The 21,558-nt window shown below is 46.8% G+C and overlaps 1 protein-coding gene across 1 annotated transcript in view; it reads right to left on the bottom strand.

The window, feature by feature from the left end:
* ATP10A (ATPase phospholipid transporting 10A (putative)) overlaps positions 1-21,558 on the bottom strand; it is a 115,459-nt gene that overhangs the window by 81,791 nt on the left and 12,110 nt on the right. Inside the window, 1 exon segment of the mRNA XM_021718381.1 lies at positions 17,444-17,700. Within this exon segment, the coding sequence (XP_021574056.1) occupies positions 17,444-17,700 (257 nt within the window).

Below are 21,558 nucleotides of genomic sequence, written 5' to 3'. Positions count from 1 at the left end.
ATGAAATTGATTGAGAAGCATTGAAAAATAAAAAATGATGTTTAATCTTTTTTGAGTTATATTTATAAAGATATACTATCAAGAGCGGTTCCAAAATCATTTAAAGTTCTTAGAAATCTGATATATTTTGGCATAAGTGCTACCAGTCATAATATTGGTTCAGAAATAACCAAATTTCCTTGTTTACTACATCATTATTATAATGAACTCTCATCAGGTCATTTTAACCATGGCCGTTTTAAATCTTGATGTTCATAGTTAATTGCTTTATTCTGATGTCCTTCTGAAAGGTTGCTGTAAGCAATTATAAACCTAAAGTGCCATGTCTTCAAGGAGATTCAAAGAAAGATAAAAAGAACTCGGTCAAGTACAGGTTTCTAATAACTTTGAGCTCATGTTATTGGACTGAATTTCCAAAACTCCAATGAAGAAACTAATGGGTCTATGAAACTGCTAAAATCACAGCAAGAATGAGTTACAGGAGACTGAATGAACCAATGAGAAGTAATTGTGGATTTTTAAGGCTTCTTTATTGGCAACATGGCTGGCTCTTTTAATGTTGGTTTTCCAGACTTAAGGAAACTTCATTTTTCTTTTAAGTGATCTACAGCTTACAGCAGTTTGATAAAACATGCTTTTGTAAACAAAATTTGAAACATGTACTTTTTCTCCTTACCTGATCCTTCATAGTTTGGAAACTTTTCGTGAGTATTACTATTTTTTATGGCAATATGTTTATTTGTATAAGTCAAGACGAATCTGCTCTCTTTAGCAGGTTACAACAAGAAACATTGGTTATACTGCCAAGGCTTTGAATGGAGTTTCATATTTGAAAAAGTGCATAGAATGTTTGGCTTTAAGGGATCCCAGCTGTACAGTAAGTAAGTGAAAAGCTGTCACTTCCTGGCAGGCCTATCCTCAAGATATTAGGTACTGCAGACAAGGCTTATATCTACCTGGGTTTGGCTTTCTAGCATCCAGAGGTTTTTAAAAGTCCAATCTAAGTCCTTGTCAAAATTACCAGCAAAGCAAACTTAAAAGGAGCCAATGTGGTTATTCTTGCTGCCCTTACATAAACAATCTGGCAAATTGATCTTACTGTGATTATCTCTAGTAGAAATGAGAGTGACTATAGAGAGAAAATTATATTTCAAAAGAAAACTATAGCACACCTATTGTTAGACTGTAGCCTTGTTCGAGATTCGAAAGTTCTAGTTTTCTCTTCTCCAATGAAGAACAAGAACTGCTCAGTTTCTGAAATGCTGTAAGCTGAAGATGGACAACCCTATGTAAATTTCAAGGAACAAGTCTCATGCCTGATACGTGTATCACAGACAGAGTTTATCAGAACACTGAAACCACAACCAGAGACATTCAAAGTGCAAAATGGACAAGAAGTTACCTACTTCATGATGCAAACAGTTTTTCACAAGACCATCAGAATAAGACTCCCTATCTACCATGAGACTCTCACACCTTTTAATTTGTCCTGACTTATGCCTACCTCTTTCAGGTAGGTTAATACTGCAGTTAAACGTTTCCACACAGCCACCTGTCAAACGTCAGGCAGTCTCTCTCTGGCTGGAACAAAAAACTCAAAGAAACGCATGGTATTGAGGATGACAGGTCACCTACAAATGGCATGGTGGGACCAGGAACCCAGAATGATGGTAACCAAGAGTAACACTGATGCCCTATGTTTTGGTCAGGCTCTTGCCTAGGTGACCAAAAAGGGGAAAATTTCGATAAAAATTATAGAAAGTCATTGTTTGGGATTAAGTTTCTGTGCTAGGTCCCTATAGATCAGACTTAAAATCAAAATGGAGTCACCCAAGCCAAAGTTCCACATTACCAAATGAAACCAAGTTGTTTTCTGCCCTTCAGAGAAGTCAGGAGAGTTAGCCAGTTTCCAAAAAGCCAGCTTAAAATTGCTAATCAGCATGATAACGGAGGTCCATCTGCTTTAATTCTTACACAAATACAGTAGCCTGAAGTAAACTAGCATTAAGGAATCAGTTATTTTTCTACTGTCCTGTCTAAAAGTAATGCATACACTTTTTGGTTTTTGCTTCCCCTTTCTTCAATCTTTCTTTGTCTGCAAAACCTATCTCTTCTACTCAGCTCATTGGAACACTTATTTTATTATATGAAATTAAGTGTTGGACTGAGATCTTTAAAACAAAACAGATGAAAAATGGATAATCAAAATGTCTTATAACCATGTAACAGAATATTATCAAGCCATAAAAAGGAATAAAGTTCTGACGTGTTATGCTGTGTACCATGCTAAGCAAAATTAAGGCAGACACAAAAGGACAACTATTGTACTATTATATTTACATGAAATATCTAGAGTAGACAAATTTATATGAAGAGAAAATGGATACGAAGTTACCAGGGCTAGAGGAGTAGGAAGGATGGAAAATTATTTCTTAATAGGGTTACAAAGTTGCTGTTTGGGATCATGAGAAATTTTGGAAATAAACAGTGGTGATGGCTGCATAATATTTTATCCAGTGAATGATATTTAATGTCACTAAATTATACATTTAAAAATAGTAAAACAGCAAGTTTTATGTTACATATATTTTACCACAATTAAAATAAAAATACTAGCTGGCCATTCACCACACCAAGTGTTGTTGAGAACAGAAGAACGGGAACTCTCCTACACTGTTGGTGAGAATGCCAATAGTCTTTGGAAAACAGTGTGACAGTTTATGAGAAAGCTAAACATACAACTACCATAAGAATCAGCTATTCCACCTCTGGACATTGTATTTATCCAAGGGAATGAAAGCCTATGTCCCTACAAAGACTGACATACAAATTTTCATAACATCTTTATCTCATTCAAAAACTATAAATGACCCAAATGTCTATCAACAGATAAATGTATCAACAAGACACATAGTTGAATTTTAGCTATACAACTGAATATAACCAGCAATTAAGAGAAACAAACTATGAAGACAAACCACTTGGATGAATTTCAAAATATTTGTTCTAAGAAAAAAAGTACAGACAAAACAAGGGCAGACATCTCCAGAAAATCCAAAATAATCTGTAGTGACTGAAGGAAGCTCAGTGTTGTTGAGGGATCCAGAAAGGGTATACACTTCTGGGGGTGAAGAATATGCTTACTAGCTTGATTGTGATCACGGTTTCCCTGGTGTACACTTAAGTCAAAGCTAATCAAATTGCACACTTTAAATACAAGCAGACTGTTACATGTCAATCAGACCCCAATGAAACTATTTTTAAAATGAAAGGGTAGCTAAAGTTTGCAACTGACAATTAACTGTGCTTTTATTCCTAGTAGCACACTAAATTTCCCAAACTTTTGATTTTTTTGAACAACTCATACTGAACAGATGAAAACAATCACTTAATGAAGTGCCTGTCTTTAAGGAACTACACTGTCATTCGACTGATCTGAGATGTTATTATCTATGGGAAAAAGAAACTTACTTTTGAAAATTAGCACTCCTCCACCTGCACTCAGTTCAATCTCGAGCAAAATTAGCCTGCTGAGAACAAGGTTATAACATTTACAAGCCTAAATTCCTTGCCTATGGAATTCATGAAGTAAATTAATTTCCCTGGGACTGGGCATCCTTTTAATTCTTGATCATTAACTTAACATTTGCTCATCAGTTTGCCACCTGAATATTGGCAACTGGTGAGCCCAACTTATCCCAGATGACGCCAGCCACCCAGGTTGGCCTCCTGTGACTCTGGCTCTCAGCATCCCTTCCAACAGTGCTCTGGGACTGAAGCTTCCGTGGCTTCCATGCATGCGATGTTGATTTTATGTGTCAACTTGGCTGGGCCATGGGTGCCCAGATTAAACACTGCTTCTGGGAGTTCCTGGGTTATTATTTGGGAAAACTGGAGGGAACACAGGCTGCAGGTTCATGAAGACCAGGACACAGCAAGGCACTGATTCTGCAGCACCCACTGCAAAAGGATTTGCTCCCAGGAAGCACAGGCTCAGTACAAATAAATGCTGTGAATAATTAGCTACTTTGCAAACCAAAGCCAGCTAGCTACAGGCCGCTCCCACTTGGCTCAATTAATAAGTAATGCAAAGAAAGTATCCCTAAAATTGTGTCTCTGAGAGACCAATGTTCAGTTTTATTTTATCCAGAGTATTTCAAAAGTACATCTTTTGCCAGGTGTGGTGGCTCATTCCTGTAATCCCAGTACTTTGGGGGACTGAGGTAGGAGGATTGCTTGAGGCCAGGAGTTCAAGACAAGCCTGGGCAACATAGCAAGACCCTATCTCTGCAAAAAAAAAAAAAAAATTAAATTAGCACTTCATGATGGTGCATGCTTGTAGTCCCAGCTATTGGGGAGACTCAGGCAGGAGGATTGCCTGAGCCCACGAGTTTGAGGATGCAGTCAACCATGATTGCATTACTGCACTTCAGCCTAGGCAATAGAGCAAGATCCCATTTCTAAAAAAAAAAAAAAAAAAAAATTTAAAGAACATCTTTTGCTAATCTATGTGTCTGTGTCTTTATTTGTAAGTGCCTTAATTAGTGGATTATGAAAATATCAACTATGTCAGGAAAGAAGAACACAGAGGCTGATTACCCAAGAATATGCCTATGTACGCCAAACCCATACAATGCAGGGCATCTCAAACTTGGAGAGGTATATGAATCCCTTAGGCGCTTGTCAAAATGCAGGTCTTGCCTCAATGGCTCTGGGTAAGGCCTGGGATCCTGCACTTCTCACAGGCTCCAAGTGAGGACAATGCTGCAATTTCACTGACTCAACTCTGGAGCAAGGCTCTGTGAAGACAAGGAACCACAGGCCAACAGTTTCTCATCCTGAGGTCCCTGATGCAGTACAGGTTTCCATGACCGAGGATGTACCCTGTTATAGATGGAATGCTCGTGTCCCCCAGATTTATGTGCTGAAATCTAACCTATGGTATTTGGAGGTGGAGCCTTTGAGAGGTGATTAGGCCATAAGGCTGGAATCCTCATGAACGGGGGTTGTGCCCTGACAAGATCAGACACTGCTTGGTGTGGTGGCTCACGTCTGTAATCCCAGCATTTGGAGAGATCAAGGCAGAAGGATTGCTAGAGGCCAGAAATTACAGACCAGTCTGGGCAACAAAGTAAGATTTCATCTCTACAAAAAATAAAAATAATAATACTTGGGAGGCTGAGGTAGGAGGATCACTTGAGCCCAGGAGTTCGAGGCTACAGTGAGCTATGATTGCACCACTGCACTCCAGCCTGAGAGACAAAGCAAGACCTTGCTTCTAAAAATAATAATAATAAAAGAGACACAAGAAATTTCTCCATTTCCCTCTGCCTACCCTGTGAGGACACAGCAAGAAGCTGGCTGTCTGTAGACCAGGAGAGAACCCTCACCAGACAATGGATCTGCTAGTGTCTTGATCCTGTATTTCAGTCTCCAGAACTATCAGAAACAGCAACAGAGTAAGACATTCCTTATCCGACAATTTCAGCTATCCTTAACTTCTTTCCATCACCTGAAACAGATGGGGTTATCACTCAGCCTATGATACCAGAAATCACAGGGTTTCTGCCTTCAGATTGAAGAATGCCCAGAGTGAACAACTGCAGCCAGCTACTATTATTATTGGGGCCAGGAAACATGTGCTGGTGGGGAAGCAGGACTGCAGGGTCAGGTAAAGAAATGCACTTCCTCTGTTTCAACTCCTCTGCAATTTGCCTGCTGAACACTTGTGAGAACACGGAGAAAGTATCATGTAAGGCTTGCTTCTAGATGATTCCCCTTTGTAAGCGCGGACTTTAACATGGTCCTGCAGTTTGAAGCAGAGGGTCTCCAGGGAACACTGGCAGCCCTGCAGACCCACCATGATGACGCCATCATGACACACAGGGGAGATATGTCTGCCCGGCACAACCTGGGGGCTTCGTGGAGAGTCTGTGTTTAATTGTTACTAGCACAGGAAGCCAATGCCTTCTGTTACTCTGTGGAGCACCTGCCAATAACAACGATATGTGACAAAATCACTCCCTCAAAAAATTGGAACTCGCCCCTTGAAGTTCACCTACCCGCCCCTGCAGCTGGGTTCACTCAGCAGCCCTTGGGAACCAGGTAGGCTTGGGTTAAAGCCAGAGACGCCACGTTCCACGACCCACAGCCTAGCATTCTGCCTGCATGGAGCTTCCAGTGACACCACATCCCTCAAGGCCATCCTGCTCCTATCCATGCATGGGCAGGTCACTCCCAAAGTTCTAGTCAACAAGATGTAGTCTCCTCCTTCCAAGAGGCTGCACTGGGGCTGGAGGCTCCTGGCCCTGGACAGGGCCCTGGACAGCCAAGGCTGGTCCAATACTCACAAGCTTCAGCCTCGTCCTCAACTCCCCTGGTTCTGTGACTAGATGAACTGACTGCATTCACCCTGGGCTTCTCATGTGCAGAGAGGCAAACTTTCTCCTCATAACCTCACCCTTGGCCAGTCCCGTCCTTCCTCCTGCCTCCAACCCCTATGTTAAGACAGCTTTTCCATGACAGGAGCAGGGATGGTGATGAGGACAGCCACCTGCTGAACACCCACTGCCTGCCAGGTGCTGTGCGAAGGGTGGACCAGAAGAACCTTTGCCATTGATCCTGTTTTGCAGATGTTGACACTGAGGCCCAGAGAGGCCAAATGACTTTCCCGAGTCACAAGCTAGCAAGTGCTGGAGGCAGACCCCCAGTCCACTCGCCACGACACTGCAACCTGCCCTGTCTTCGAGCCCACTCTGTGATAAGCACTCAGCACTCCGGGGTCCCCACCCAACTGCTCTCCCTGCACCCCCCAGGCCCCGCCCAGCGGCCCACGCTTCTCCTGAAACAGGACTTTCCTCTGAGCCAGCAGGAAGAGGTGAGAAGGACAGGAAGCCACAAGGTGCCGTCAGAGGCCACAGAAGGCGTGGTTTTACTTTCACGCACACAGGCTGAGGGGCCACAGCAGCAAGTCCAGGTCACCGGCTGCCCTGGCCTGGATTTCCCTCCTGGCCTGGGAGAGGGTCGATGCTTGGTGGAGGAAATGGGTGGGCAGTGCTCATAGGCACAGAAGAATCACATACCCAGAAGCTCCCTCCAATCCCCACCCAGCCCTTTCAGTTCCAGCACCCCCATTTCAGGGTCCGTGCTGCCATGGGCACTCGTCCTACCTCAGCAAGCCCTCCTGGAATGCGGACAGTTGTCCCTGAGACCCGAGTTTTCACCGAGGGAAGCATCAAGTCACAACGCCTCAGTCTCCGAAGACACCTCAGGAACAATCTAGGTGAGGTTTTGTCAACCCTTTAAGCCAGAAGAACCCTTTATTTCAAACAAAAATTTAGGCAGGCCCCCTATAATACATGTGTGTCCGTACATATATGGACATGTGTAGAACAGACACACATATGCACCCACACTCTGCCCTGCCTGGTGTCTTGGCTTTCTCAGTTTCTTCAGACAAGCCCACATGCGGCGTGGCACACTACAGTCACATCTGTGGTCGGTTGTCAAATTCCTTTCTGCCTGTCCTGGTCTGGGGAGCTGTTCCTTAACTTTACTGGGTGCTCACAGTGTCACCCTCCACTGCAGGTTTTTTGAGTCTGAGAATGCCAAGGTTAAAACCGCTCTCTGGGCAGATCACTCGACAGATGCAGCAGCAGAGCGCAGGGCTGACTGCAGAGAGAAGAGCCTGCAGGGACACGATACAGCACCCGAGACGGATGAGGAGGAGCCACGCCAGGTCGCTGTTGCTGGGAAGCAAAGAGGACAGATGCAGGCGGTGCTGGGTCCTGAGCAGTGAGTCTGCAGGGTGAGCTGGATGAACCGGGATACAGGCAGGGAGGAGGAGGTGGGGCGGGGGCAGCACTGCAGGAACAGGCTCTGGAGCCACAGTGCTGGGTTGCTGCAAAGCCCCTCCTCGAACTGGCTGCATGATGTAGCGTGAGCCCCTTGACCTGTCTGGACCTGGACCCCCTTATGTGTAAGACAAAGAAGATACTGCACATATCTCGGGCAGCAGTTCCCAAGTGGCAGAGCCAGGAGCACCCTACACCAAGAGTGTTAGAGTCTTGGGGGGGCCAGCCCTCGGGGACTTCTAAAGCTTCCCAGGGGGTCCTAACTATAGCCAGTGCAGCCCCAAGAGGGTGAGGACTAACAATGCTGGCTGTCTGTGCTAAGAGCTGACAAACATTAGCCACTGCCACACTATTAAGAGGGAGGACTTGGCGGTTCTCACATCCCTGAAGCGTCCAGGTGAAAGGGAGGCAGATATGCTCCAGGGTCCCAACAGTGTGCCCTTCTGGGTCCTGGATTTGAGCCGCAGCTAAGGTGTCGTCATCCTGGATGGGTGCATGGATGGGCACTGGGCATTCCTGGCCAACCAAAACAGCACCTGGGTGAGGGTAAGGCCAAGGGAGTCCACGGGAGGCAATGCAGGCTGGCTCACAAGTCCCTTCTTGCAGGTAAGCCTGGTTCTAGGGCTCGTGCTGGCAGAATCCACAGGACTTGGCAGCTGGTGGTCTGGACTCAATGAGGGCAAGCCAGAGAGAGGTCACTCAATCAAGTGCTGGGCCAGCGTGCCCAGAAATGACCAGACCATCCACAGAACACAGGCAGGAGAGGAGCAATCATGCTGGGGGAAAGGTCAGTGCCTCAAGCCTCCTGGGCCACAGGGCGGTAGACAGAAGGGGTTCCTGGCCACCCACTCCTGCCACGACAGCTCAGCCAATGACTGTGGACTTTCTGTGGAAGATGTAACCAGGACAGCAACAGCTTCCTCGGCTTAAAAGGAGAGCCAATGCTTCCTCATCCCCTCCTGGAAATAGCTCCAGCCAGGCAGGCACCTGGAGTTCCATCCTGTCCACCCAGGAGCCCCAACCACCCCTGACCCAGGTCCCCATCAGGCCTTGTGTTTCCAGGCTGACACCCAGAGGAGCTCTCTTTTTACCACTGGTGTAAGAAATGTCCTGATTCCATGTATGACGTAAAACAAAAAAAAGAGCAGAAAAAAAAAAAAGATACCACTTCCAATGGAAATTGTGCCTTCCTTGAAGGAAACACTGAAATCAAAAGCAGTTTTTAGTAAAAGGTTAAAAAGTTTTCCCTCACTATTTCTAAGAGAAATATTTAGTAGCTTCTGTCCTGACATTACTTATTAATACCCTGATACACACACACTCTAATACCTATAAGCACTCTAATCAAACTTTTGAAATCTGTCCCATAGTAAAATTCTCATTCCTGTTCATCCACTGTCACTCACAGAGTGTCTGATATGTAACATATGCATACACTAACCGTAGGCTCCCTAGAAGGCTGCAGCCAGCTAGAAGTAGTCATCTTGCTATGGTACTGCTGCCAGGCTACCAGGGTTCACATTTCTAGCTGTAAGTTCAAGACAAAGCGTTTTTCCCTTCCTAACAGTGAGGAGAGGTAGAATGCAGCTAAGTGGGTTGATTTGAGATGATCACCATGTTGATGCCACCATCCAGGAATGACATCATCTCCACCCTGAAATTACACTGTCAGGGGGTTGAGTTCTGTCTCCCCCAGATTTGCGTGTTCAAATTCTAACCCCAATACTTCAGGCTCTGACCTTATTTGAAGACAGGGTCTTTAAAGAGGAGACGAAGGTTAAATGAGGTCATTAGAGTGGGCCCTAATCCAATATGACTGGTGGCCTTATAAGACAAGATGAGGACACAAACACACAGAGGGAAGACCACATGAGGCCAAGAAGGTGGCCATCTGCAAGCCCAGGAGAGCCTTCAAGGGAACCAACCCCGCCAACACCCTGACCTTGGATGTCCAGCCTCCAGAACGGTGAGAAAATAAATTTCTGCTGTTTAAGCCCCCCACTCTATGGTGCTTTGTTACACAAGCCTGAGCAATCTGCTATGTGCACATTTACAACACGGTCGACCCATGACTGAGCCTAGCCCCTGATGAAGCCTTCAGCCACCTCTCTTTCTGAGTTTCAGCTGGGACAATACCATTGCCTGCAGCCAAAACTTCAGCTGGTGACCTCACTGCTGAACTCCTCCACACTAAAACCTCAAATGAGCAGGGATGACTGGCAGTGATGGGTGGGCCCTGAGGCCACGGAGTTGGAGTACAAACACTGGGGCGTCATCGGAGCCAACACCAGGAGCTCCCTTCCCTGCTGGCTCTGACACAAAATCTACCTTTCCTCCCTGGTTCCTCAGGAAACTTTCTTGCTGAGGATGGAGAGTGAGCTCCTGAGCTGGTGTGATTAAGGTTCACAGGGCCGTGTTCTCAGGGAACTGGTACCAGGCCCAACTGTGGTGGCCAGGGGCACTTCTCGTCGTAGGCACCAAGCTGCCCCCACCACAGGCCTGTGCCCTCACTGGATAAGAAACAGATCCCCTAGGAAAACCTACAAGAACCAGGGCCTTAGGGATTCCATCCCCACACCGGTGGGCCATTGAGCGTAGGCTGTGACCAACCACTGCATTTACAGAGCAAATTTTCAAAAACTTCCAGCCCTCGAAACTGACATGCGTGCCACTGCACTGCACAGGCGTCAGACATACCCACTCTAGTCCACACGTCTGGAGCATCCGCCACAGATGCTAATGGCAGGAGCTAAAATCTTAGACCTCACTGCTGCTGTGGATGAGCACAGCCCTGCCCGCAGCAAGCTGATCATCAACAGTGAAGCTGCCCTGCTCCATACAGGGGTCCTGAGTGGGTCCCACAACTGCGCACGGAGTCCCAACTGTCTCCTCAAACCTGGCCCACCCCACACTTGGGCCCCGGTGGGTGAGGGGTTGTCTCCCTCTGTGTCCCCTCTCTTAAATGGTGTAAGAAGGGCACCCCTCTGAGAGCTGTCAAGAGGATTAAGTGATGAGGGCTTGGCACACAGTGAGGGCTCCCCGAGTGGCAGCTGGCACTGTTCCCCTGGCGAGGGGGATGGGGGAAAGTCTCACTCCTCCCACCGGAGAGGGGAGAGGTTTTCTGAGCACGGGCACAAAGCTGGGCTGTGCCCGTCCCTGGATCTCCTTTCGACAGAGAATTTGCAGTTTATCACAGACACCCCAGCCTCGCGCAGGGGCACAGCCTGCACGGGCACTCAGAAGAGGTTGGGCTCCCTCCTCCTTGACAGCCAAGTCCCCTGGGCCCGTGGTCTTTGAGGCTGGAGACAAACAGTGGGACCGCAGCTTCAGAACACGAGCCTCTCCCACAACTTCTCCCTGCCCCTTTCAGCCTTGTAACCCCAACACTCACAGTCCCTGAGAAGAGATTCCAGGGCCTACACAGGCTCACGGGGTGAGGTAGAGGCGTCAACTCAGAATCCGTCCTCGCAGAATTTCCTGCCCGGTGTTCAAGGTTCCGAAACACCTGATAAAGGCCGGATGAGCAAACCAATTATTTGAGGTTTTGTCCAAAACAAACCTGCATCCATAATCCTTTGAAGTCACAAAAACGAAAGGGCTTGTTTTTAGCCAAGGGTAGCTGCCGCTGCTGAAAAAGTCAGTCATTACAGGAGAGAGCAAGAGCACTGTTGACACTTTGGGCCAGTTCTTGACTTATGACCCCCACCTGGATGTATCTAAGCACCTGCTCTCTGGGGCCTGAGGCAAGGACTTCTCGTCACTAGCAATGACACCCACATTTCTTGGGCTCTTTGTGGGGGTGTGTTCAGGTGCATAAGGCATCCTGACAGATGTCCGTGTGACATGGCTTTGCTGAAAATCCATAAACTAAAGAAATTTGCTTTAGCCTGATCTCAGCCAGAGGGAAATGCTCACTGGGGCTCACGAAGCCACTTCCTCAGCACACGGATCAGTCATCAATAACGGTGAAAGGCCGTGGATTCATTTTACGGTGAAACCCAACTGAGACATCAGGAAGCACAGCTGCATCCACCCCCTAGCAGGTGCTGGTGTTTTCTGAAGTCAGGTTCTTGCTTTCCTTAAAGGTACATACCCTTACAAGATCTGGTTTATGTGCCTATGAAGGTGCAAATGTGTCCGTTGAGTCCCTCCGCTTTGTGGACGGGCAAAACTCTGAGGAGCACGAACTCCACAACGACATCCCAAATCCCACCTTCCATTTGAGGAGCACAGGCAGACAGAAAGCATGACGTGACTTCCCCAGGAAAGCCCAGTGAAATAGGGAAGTAGGTTCTTACAAACTCAGAAACAAAATTAGGATAACTCAAAGAAACCCATTGGCTGTGGAGATGAAAGAGAAGTTCCCTCCAGCTGAGGCTCTGCTCACCAAACAAGCAGAAGGGAGATGACACCAGGCACAGGCTCCCATCAAGCAATGAAGAGTTCTAAGGTGCAGTGAGCAGGAGGGACACCTGGGCATCCTCCTCTTTGTACCAGCCCACAGCAGGGCCTCAACATGGACACTGAAAACTCCAGACCCCCAGGAACATCCTCCAGCAGGGCAACCCCTTCTAGAGCACTGTGTCTTAGCACCGGAAAGAATATTTGCCCTCTCCTAAATTTAAAGACAACACACAGCGATGCCTAATAGAGCAATATCACTGCATTTTTCTTTCTTCTTTGAGACATATGCACTCACACTTGCATACCTGCACACACTCGCAGGTATTTGCATACACTTCTGTTCGCACACACACACCCACTTGTGAGGACACGCGTGGTGTCAAATCGATAGAGCTCCCATTGTCAGCTCTTCCTACTTGTAAAGAAAACCCCTGTTCCAGAAACACACACAACAAAATACACAAAGCTTCAAACCCATTGCAAGTACTGCTGCAATTCAACTACATTTAAGAAATTTGGAATTTAATTAAATTACTCTTCCCTTTTTTTTTACAGTGAAAATATAGTCAAGGAGAAAGATAGCATTTTATATTGTATGCCACCTTAAATAGAATAAAAACCTCTTATTGCTTTGGTTGTCATTTCATTAAGATCAGAGTACTTTACTCTCTGTAAGAGGTGATTTAATGAGTACAAAGAATCCATTTTGAAGTCACCAAAATTAGAAACTTTAAAAAAGTCGTCATATGGCCAAACTTAAATTCCCCATTTTTGATACTAAAAAGTACAGTATGTCTCAGATAGTCATACTACCTACCCGACTGAATTTCTTTTGATATCCATACATGTTGGAATTAAAATTTTAATATAAATAAAGCTACTGTATTCTCAAGATATGTGTCTTTCCTGTTACATATTTAATACAGACATCAGTAAAAGTATGTGACTGTTAAGTTTGAAAATGAAAATGTCCTAGTATAAATTATGAGCTTGTTGACTGTACTTCAGTGATAAAAGAAAACCATGAATCTTTTTGTAGAGGCTTAATATTGGCCGATCCAATTAACATACCCAGCCAGCTGTCTTCGTTTTCCTCTTAGATGATAGATGATGTTGCCTCATTCAATTCCATGGCCAAGGTCGCTAAATTTAATTACAGATTAACAATTTGAAAAGCGAAAGAGAAACAGTACAAAAACTACTTTGCAAATGGTACTTTTTAATTCCTAGTTTTCCTGTGGTAGAGAGAATTTTGGAAAGCTGTGTAGGTAGAAATTAAAAAGTTATTTTGTTTCCTACATATTTGGAATTTCAAAGGAATTTTCTGTGCTCTTGAATTCTGTCAAGTAATTTGGGGTGGGACTGACTGCTTCCATAAAGGAGACCAACCTGAAAGCACCTGTACCCAAGAACTAGTAACAATGTACCCCCAAGGCAGAGGGACACCACACTCTATCTCAGGATCCTGCAGGCTGGGATTCGAAGGTGGGTCTTTTAGAGCAGTGCTTGTTCAGCTTTCCCCGGCCCAGGGAAGTTTCCACACTCCTTTCATCTTTCTTTTTTATTTGGAACATGCCCCAGGGCGCATGTCCATGCATGCACACACAGCCACAAGCCCGGGAAAAGTTAGCATTAGGTCTTTCCCAGCCCTAACTGTCACTGCTGCACACGGTGCTGCACAGACATGCGTCGGTGCAGGTGGGACTCATGCAACAATCCAACCAGGTCCACACAGGAGACAAGCAGTCGGAATATATTTTCTCAGTAAATTTGCCCACAGAGAAGCTACCTCCTGCATGGCTCTTCCCGACGCTGATGTGGCCTCGAGTCTGGACCCCCCCCAGCTGTGCTCGGAGCCCGCCCTGTCCCCCTTTACCTGCCCTGCTGAAATTCCAACACTCATCGGACACTTCACAGCCCTATTTCTGCTTTATTATTTACTTGGAGATTGAGTATGCACCATGTGGCAAAGATGTCCCCTAGTTTTGATCAGAATGGGGCTTGAAGCTAATAAATACGTATTGGATGAAAAAAAAAATTACCAAAAAGGGTCTCCAAAAAAACCCCGACTTCTTTATGCAATTCTCAGCCCAAAGAACTCCTTACTCTGCAGAAATGACTGTGCAAATGTTATGGATGACCTAGAAACTCCTTCCCATACCATGACTGAATGCACGAAGCCTCATGGGGGGCTGGAGAAGCGTGTGTGTCCAAGCAGTAGGAAGAACCAGCTAGCACTGCACAATCCCTGAGGGTGCCGTGGGGAGCCACCTGGGGAGAACCTCCTAACCTCACTTTGCTGTTTCTCATCACTACAATCAGTCTTACAGGATATTTTAAAGCATATGAAAATGCTTCAGAAAATTATTTACCTCAATAGTAGAGGTACAGACAGGCTGGCCCCCAGGAAACCTGAACCAGTGTGACCCCTCGTAATTCTTAATGACAATTCCACTCCAACTCTTACACCAAATCTTAATTTAAATTTTTATTTTTTTTAAGTTGGAGTCTCACTCCGTAGCCCAGGCTGGAGTACAGTGGTACATTCACCACCACCCCAGCGTCGATCCGCTGGGCTCAGGCAATCCTTCCGGCTCAGCCTTCCAAGTAGTTGGGACTACAGGCACGCTACCACGCCTGGCTAATTTTTTATTTATTGTAGAGATGTGGTCTCACCAAGTTGCCCGGTCTGGTCTCGAACCCATGGGCTCAGGCAGTCCACTCACCTCAGCCTCCCAAAGTGCTGGGATTATAGGCTGAGCCACCAAGCCTGACCCAAATCTTTATTTTTAAGTCTCAGTATCTATGTTTCCTTTGCCAGGTGCTGGGGCTACCAGCCTGGTGCCTGAGGCTTGTCCTCAGGCTCTGGGGTTTGATTGGGCCACGCCCACCTCCCTGCTTCTCTGTCACAGCCCCTCAACTCTTTAATTTGTCCAGTGCTGTTCATTAAACACAGCGCTGTCTCCACCTCTATTGCCTGGCACCCAAAACCTCCCCAGTCTAGCCTCTGGAATATGCTTCAAGCACCTCTTTCTGGAAGCCTCCCCTGACCTCTCAGATGGCCCCTTTCCAGCCCCAGGCCCCTAACAGAAGCTCTCATGGCTTGACTTGCTACTCAATGCCAGGCAGGCCAAGCATTCTGGGTATTGGTCCCACATCTTAAGTTACTACACCCGACAGCACACAAACCACGTCTCTCTTCCTTAGGGCCCTTCCCCAAGCAAACATGCACTTCATAAATGGTTTCTGAAAATGGGGCGGGTGGAAAGACAAGCCAAGTTCTGCCTGGTCAGTAGAGAGCACCGGAGGGGGTCAGAGAAGGAAGGGCTAGCCTTGGTGTGGAGTGTGTGTGTGTGTGTGTGTGTGTGTGTGTGTGTGTGTGTGTGTACTTACTCTGTTCTGCCAGTTTTTCCAAGACTCGGCCTGCCTCCCACTTTTTCCACCTCTTAGCCCAGAGCAATCAGAAGTCCAGACAGCAGGGGCCCTGCCCGGGCCCAGGCGGCTGCTCTTGGCACCCAGCGCCTGGCTTCACAGCACTGGCTGTCTAGAGAGCCACCACCAGTCTTCATCCACTGCAGTGGCTGGGGCCACCCTCAGAGCCACACACCAAGCGTGGTCTTCCCAAGACCTGGCTCTAGCAGTTCCCTGCCCAGTGGTTGCGCCTGGCATGAAGCAGATTTCTAGGCTTGGCACCTCCCTGGGATGGCCTCCCCTGGACTCTCAAGGGAAGACTTCCAGCAAGTTCCACCAGTGCAGTCCCTCATTGACCTTGCTGCCATCCCGGGAGCCATGGCTGTATCCCTACTTGGGGTTCTTCATGCATGTGAGGGCATGTCTGCTTCAGAGCCAGGGGAAGTGGTTGCCCCTTGCATCAGCCCTTCCTGTGTGCTTCAGTGTCCACTTCTCAAATCTCATGCCCGTTAAAAATTATTTACATCAAATGTATGCTGATTGAAGTATGTGTGGTTTCTGTCTTAGGACTGGACCCTGATAAATACACCCAGCTCCCTCATGAATACCAAGGGCATCCCTTATCTGTAACTAAGTTTTGCAAATCATTGCTAATTTACGTTTCCCTAGAGGCCACCATTTCCAAATGACCATTCATCAGACTGGTAAAATATGACTTTGCATTTGACATATATCATTATCAGTCCCTAACCTGTCTGCACCTGCTAACTCTGTATTATGAAAAAAACTCACTAAAATACAGAGCACTTAAATTTTCTTGGCATTGTAATGTTGCAGTTGGAATTGTGGTTTTCCCATTGCTGGGTTTTTAAAAGTTCAGAGACTTGCTGCCTTTATGTTCCGTAAGATGGTTCTTCTATTTCATAATAATAATGTATGAATGGGAATTTAGGTACCAGAAAACCATCTCTGGACATTTAGAGAGAAAGAAAAAAAAATAGAATGTGCATGTGTATTAAACAATTTTGGTGTGATGAAGACATTTTAAAAAATCTGAATTGATTAGGGTGCTAACTTTGGCCATTCTGACCAAATTAAGGCTCAGCTCCACTTCCTCAGGCATTCATGGGGCCTTACGAAGAGTGACAGGATATGTCTATCGGCAGCCACACCTAAATTTCAGACATTTATAGGCAGCTTATTTATACAAAGCAACACTGAGCTATGAAGTATTGCATTTGGGAGAAAAGTAGGTGGGGCGGATTTGAGATACAAATGGGTTCAGAAGTAGGGAAAGAAGGGATGATAGGAAATGGGATGTTGTTCTTGGGCGTTGATCAAGGAGACACACCTGTGGCTCTTCCCTGCCTGCCACGTCAAATCTGCATACCCGCCCCCCAGTTCTTAAACTGGAACATGTTCTTCACACCATCCAATTGTCACTAGTCAGATGTCCACATGCACTCACTATGGAGAACTCACCCTCTGTGTGCATGGGCTGAGATCATGGGAATTGAGAAGGGCACTGTCCCCTGCTGACTCTGGTGTTAGGAGGCTGGACCAATGTATACCCACGACTTACAAGAGAGCAGGTGAGCACAAGAGCCTGAGGTTGGGGTGGGGAGAGGCAGCAGACCCTCAGTCCCCATTACTAGGGAAAGCAGCCCGGCCTGATTGAGGGGGAAAACTGCAGGAGCCCTGGCCCCAGAGGGCCAGCATTAAGGATGATGTGTGGTCGTGATGTATGCAACACCTTGGGGACGCAGGCCACTTACAAGCTCTGAGAAGCCGCGGACAACCTGCCGCCGCTTCAGGTTGGTCTCTCCGTCCAGGTTGGCGGTCTCAATGTGGCACAGCCCATCGGGGTCGCTGGAGGAGAGCAGCAGGATGTCTGCAGGGATAATCTCGTTGCAGCGGAGACACACAAAGTCTCCTACGCAGATGTCCTTCCAGAACCGGCTGACATACTTCTTCTCTTCCCTGGTAAAGAGACTTTGGTTAGTGAGACTGGCAAGAGCTGATCCCGCTGGACCTGCGTGATAGCCACGTGGAGCTCATCTAACCATCCAGCTTCCACAGACACCAGAAAGTCCCATGGTAAAAGTTGCTTTAAAAAGAATATTCACACCATTAAAGACCACTCAAAGTAAGGAAAAAAGAATATTCATAAAGGCCGCAAATCATAGGACTCCATTTATATGAAACATATAGAACAAGCAAAACCACTAAGACACAAAGTGGCTTGTGGCTGCCAAGGGCTGAGTGAATGGGACGGAGAGTAACTGCTAGTGGCAAAGGGCCTCCCCGTGGGTGACTGAATATCCTGGAATAAGATAGTGGTGATGTCTGCACACCACTGTAAATATAATGAGCTGCTCACTTGGTTAAAATGAACACTTCTCAGACATACCCAAAAGAACTAAAAGCAAGGACTGGACCAGGTGGCTGTAAGTCAGTTCACTACAGCATTATTCACAACAGACAAAAGGACAGATGAGTGGATAGACACAACGTGGTCTATCCACACGGCAAAATATTATCTATTTATAAACAAGAAATGCTAGAAAGCAAACGGACCTACAAGACATCATGCTAAGTGAGATAAGCCATTTGCAAAGGACAGATGTTGCACGATTCCACTTGTGAGGTACCCAGGAAAGGCAAATTTCATAGACAGAAAATAATCAGAAATTACCAGTGGCTGAGGGCGGCAGAACGGGAGTTATCATTTAATCGACACAGAGCTTCTGTTTGTGGTGATGGAAAAGGTCTGGTAACAGATAGTAGTGATGATTGTACCTCTGCACGTATCATTAGTGTCACTGAATCATACACTTAATGGTAGCTACACTGGCAAATGTTATGTTTGTTTTATCACAATTAAATTTTTTTTTTTAAATTAAAACCCTTTAAGCCACGTGAAACTGGACTTCAGGTCAGCAGTTAGAGGGTCCCTGGGCAGCTGGAGCACAGTCGACCCCTTGTCTGCTGAACACATGCCAAGCCACTGGCCTGGAACAGGCCCTGCACAGCCAGCCTCCAAGACCTACTAGCTACGACCAGGAGGATTTAGACAAAAACATGATCTATAAAATTCTTATTTAAATATTTTAAAATTCTGGACAAATAGGCTAACTAACCTTCCGAAGGTCATTTTTAAGAGTTCCTTAAAGAAAGTTTGACCTTCTCTAACTAGGTGGAGGAACATGAGTTTATCTCAACACGACACACCAGGATGTCTCATCAAGCAATCCTTCAGGTGACATTGTTGAGAGCATGAAGCACAGCAACACACTTCATGCTAACTATAACCCTCCCTTCCCCCATAAAGCTACACTCCAGTTCCCAAAAGGGCAAGGGGCTTGGGTCTCAAGGTGGACAGTGGTGGCCACATCTGACTGACTTCCAAACTTTGAATGAGAGCACAAAGAAGTATGGAAGGCTAGGAACCACCCACGATTCTTCACCACTGTTCTCTCCCACAGCATGGATTTGAGGGAACCCTGGCAAAGTTCTGGAGGGTCTTAGCCATCTGGAGCCCAAGAGGCTGAGAAGAGACATCCCTCATTCCGTTTTAAGGCTCTCTTTTCCTATATTCCTCTAATTCACAATCCACCAGTCCAGTCACCTACAAAGCACAGCACTGGGGCTCTAGGGCGCTACAGCATGAATAAAGATAAATTCTACACAGCTTCTCTCCTCAAAAGTAAATGCACAGCAAGACACAACCACTAGATAGTGCCCTTTGGGGTTGCACGGGGAAGCCTTGAATATGGCCACAAAGGCATTCTTTCTGGGACAACCCACAAAGCCAAGCATTCCTCAAAGATGCTTCTCCCACTGGGACATACCCTGCCACCTGCTGGCCACGTGGGCCTCCATGGTCAGCCCAGGAAACTGTGGGCAGGGCCCACCAGCCACACCAAGGCCCATCCCATCAGAGCCAGTTCCAATATAAGGCACAGCAGTGGCACTAGATCACCTGGCCATGCAGCTTGTAGGATCACTGCCAAAAGGCTTGACCCCTTCCGAGTGTGGAGACGGCTTTGATGTTCAATACATTAAAACATTTCAGCCACATGCCTGTTCCTTTTCCAAAGGGCAGACCTTGACTTTCTATCAGTACAAGCACTAGCTTTTCCGACTTTGTTCTATGTCATGACCACGTGCCGGGTTTCTACAGAGAATATGAAGCAATCTGAAAGAGGGCCTGTCCCTTCAGAAGAAAGGTTCTCAAAGATAAGTCACTGCTGGGTCATAGGAAGGCAGCATCTGCCTGAGAGTCAGAGGGGCAGGCTTTGGTTTGAGAGGGTCCCCAGGAGATGGGCAGTCCTGGGATGGTGAGGGAGGAACGGAAGGAGAGGTCGCTTTCAGCTTGGAGGCATCATGTTTAGTTCAGGCTAATTACACTCCATCTATAACCGTCATCAAAAGGAATGTCAGTTCCATCTGCTTTGTAATCATAAAACATTAGCTGGCTGGCCCCCTGGGGGGGGTCAGACACTAGCTGCAGGGGAGGCATCTGGGCCCCGAAGGACTGTCCCCCACACCTCCACACGCCCAGTGACACACACCACGTGCAGACCTTGGGCCACTGTCCTTGTGGGTGGGCTGGGATGGGGGGCCCATGTGAGCTGCAGAAGGAACACTGACTCCCGAGAAAAGGTCTTGCAGTCCCCAGGGACACCCACTGCAGGCTGGTGGCTTTGTAAGACCCAGACTCACGAATCACTTATGAAGAATAGCATGTCCAGGTCCTAGTACCTCAGCAGGTCACAGAAAGGAGGTTCCTCATGGAGGCCCAAATTCCACCACTTTCTCACTTGGAGCTCCGTGCACTGAGCCCAGAGCCCACGTGTACCAGCCACATCCCTGCCTGCTGCACATCTCTCATTTTTATTATATGTAATTTGTGTGTATTATATATGTGTGTGTATATATATATACATATATATATATACACACACATATATATATATATTCCTTTCATGGGAGTGTAATATTTATTTATGTTTTCCAGCCTTTCCTGAACTGTGTCCCCTCCAGAATTGCTAGGTTAAAGTCCTAACCCCCAGGACCTCGGAATGTGACTGCACTTGGGCTTAGAGTCTTTATGTAGGTAATTAAATTAAAATGCGATCACAAGGGTGGGCCCTCATCCATGTGATTGGTGTCTTTACAAGAAGAGAACAAGACCACAGGGCTGGGCACACACAGGTGTGAGGATACAAGGGGAAGGTGGCTGTCTGCAGGCCAGAGACCCTTCGGAAGGGACCAGCCGTGCTCATGCCTGGATGTCAGATATCCAGCCTCCAGAACTGTGAGGTCATAAATCTGCTGTTGAAGCTGCCCAGTCCGTGCTGCTTTATCCTAGCCTGAGCACACTCATACAGCTAACAACGTTGGTTCCCAGGACTCTGGATGAAAGGACAGCTCACAGACGGTGATGACAGAAAGAAGGGGTGGTGGAGGAAGTGGGTGGCAGGAGGCCGTCTCACAGTGCAGTTTACCCCCACACACGTTCCACATTCCACCCCCCCACGTGCACACAGGGAAAGCACTACAGAGAAGGCGGAAATAAATCCACTGATAGAGTTCTCAGGCACCACCCCAAATAACGTCCTTCTTGAGGCTTTCATTAGCAGCGGGGTGGAGCATTTGGGACTACCTTCCATTTCTCAGGTCACTGTGCATGATGTTCAGGAGGATAGGTCGACTGGAAAAGTCCTAGAAGGACCCAGGACACTAGGGCCTCCCTGCAAATGCCCATGCTCAAGCCCTAACTGGACAAACACTGCACTCCTCGGACACTGCAGGGTTGTCCTGAGATATACAGGTTGGCTGCACTTTCTAAAATGTCAGGTTTAAAAGAGTCCCCAATACACTAGAT

The sequence above is a fragment of the Carlito syrichta genome, unplaced genomic scaffold (assembly GCF_000164805.1).
Source record: "Carlito syrichta isolate Samal-C Ts95f unplaced genomic scaffold, Tarsius_syrichta-2.0.1 Scaffold111565, whole genome shotgun sequence".
Lineage (NCBI taxonomy): Eukaryota > Metazoa > Chordata > Mammalia > Primates > Tarsiidae > Carlito > Carlito syrichta.
The sequence above is the reverse complement of the archived record's forward strand: the minus strand, read 5'-3'. Positions and strand labels throughout refer to the sequence as shown.